The sequence below is a fragment of the Nicotiana tabacum genome, chromosome 22, assembly GCF_000715075.1.
Source record: "Nicotiana tabacum cultivar K326 chromosome 22, ASM71507v2, whole genome shotgun sequence".
NCBI classification, from domain to species: Eukaryota; Viridiplantae; Streptophyta; class Magnoliopsida; order Solanales; family Solanaceae; genus Nicotiana; species Nicotiana tabacum.
The window spans coordinates 14,396,323-14,397,676 of NC_134101.1; the positions used below are offsets into that span (position 1 = coordinate 14,396,323).

The following is a 1,354-nucleotide window of genomic DNA, read 5'->3' on the forward strand; positions in this document are numbered from 1 at the left end:
TTCACCACACAAATTCACTTACCTCTCATCAACTCCACTCAAATTAAACCTCCCAATAATCAAAGAGATTCACAAATTAAGCAATATCTCTATCTTTATATCATACATATATTACATTCATAACCTTATCTCATATTGATAGAGATATATCAATTTTGGAGTTGTTGGAATTAGCTTAGGAAACCAAAATTGAATTAACCATGAGCCATGCACAATTCTACGACAATCATGCAATTAAGGCAGATCAAGACATGATTAGCAATAACAACAATATTTCTCCTCCTTTGAAGATCAATAAGAACTCTCATTTGATCAAGAAATCATCGACCAATTCGTTATCTTCTTCTTCGTCTTCTTCCTCCCTATTTAATGGGGTCGCAGCCACCACCTCAACCACCATCCCTCAACAACCACGTCATCCCATTATCATCCACACACATCCTCCTAAAGTTATCCACACTCATCCGCGCGATTTCATGGCATTGGTCCAAAAACTCACTGGCTTTTCACGAGAAGACGACAACTCTTCTCCTTCTCATCCACCTCTTCCTCTACCTCAACATCCCAAATCCGAGGAGGAGGACCCCGTTTCTGGCCCCGAAAGCTGTCTTGGAGATATCCTCAGACCTGATAAAGAAATTATTTATCAAAATAATAATAGGAACATTAATAAGAAATGTGAGTTATTGGCCAATGATGACAATGAATCTACATCGGTTGTCACGGATGAAAATAGTGGTAATAATTGCAGTGTAGGAGATGCTCAGGTTAATTCATCAGCTTCTTGTTATGTTCCTCCTCCTCCAACAATTTTTGATCTACCTAATATTAATGATATTAATAGTGGTATTAGTAATTATAATAATCTTAGTGACCCTCCAATTTTCTTAGATAGTAATGCACCTTTTCTTAGTCCAAATTCGACCGATTTATTTTTCACAGATCAGCCATTTTGTAACTATACCGATCCATTGTTTTTTATGCCTAGTACTAGTATGAGAAGTTCCATTTCTTCTTCTTCATCGGAAAATATTAAGGAGCTTCCAGATTTTTGAAGTCCAGCTTCGGATATTATAAGAGAATTAGGACTTCTTTTTCGTAGTTTTTTAAGTGATTGGGATTTTTATTTTATTTTTACTGTTGTCTTTCAGATTCCTTTATGTTTCAGATAAGGAAAATATTTTGCAGCATTTTTCCTTGTAGGTAGAGTTTAAATAAATCTAGATTTTTTTTTCAATAATGAAATAGCCATAGAAGAAAATGAATGGTTATTTTATTTTGATTTCCGTTCTGTAGTTGATAGTATTATTTTGTAGTTGAAATTAATAAGATTACTTTTGTTCTTTGCAATCTC

At 34.3% G+C, this 1,354-nt stretch overlaps 1 protein-coding gene across 1 annotated transcript; it reads left to right on the forward strand.

The window, feature by feature from the left end:
• Positions 1–200: 200 nt before the first annotated feature.
• LOC107780094 (VQ motif-containing protein 20-like) lies at positions 201–1,055 on the forward strand. Its single transcript, XM_016600615.2, has one exon. It carries the CDS (start codon positions 201–203, stop codon positions 1,053–1,055), a length of 855 nt encoding a protein of 284 aa, XP_016456101.1.
• The last annotated feature ends 299 nt before the right edge of the window (positions 1,056–1,354 follow it).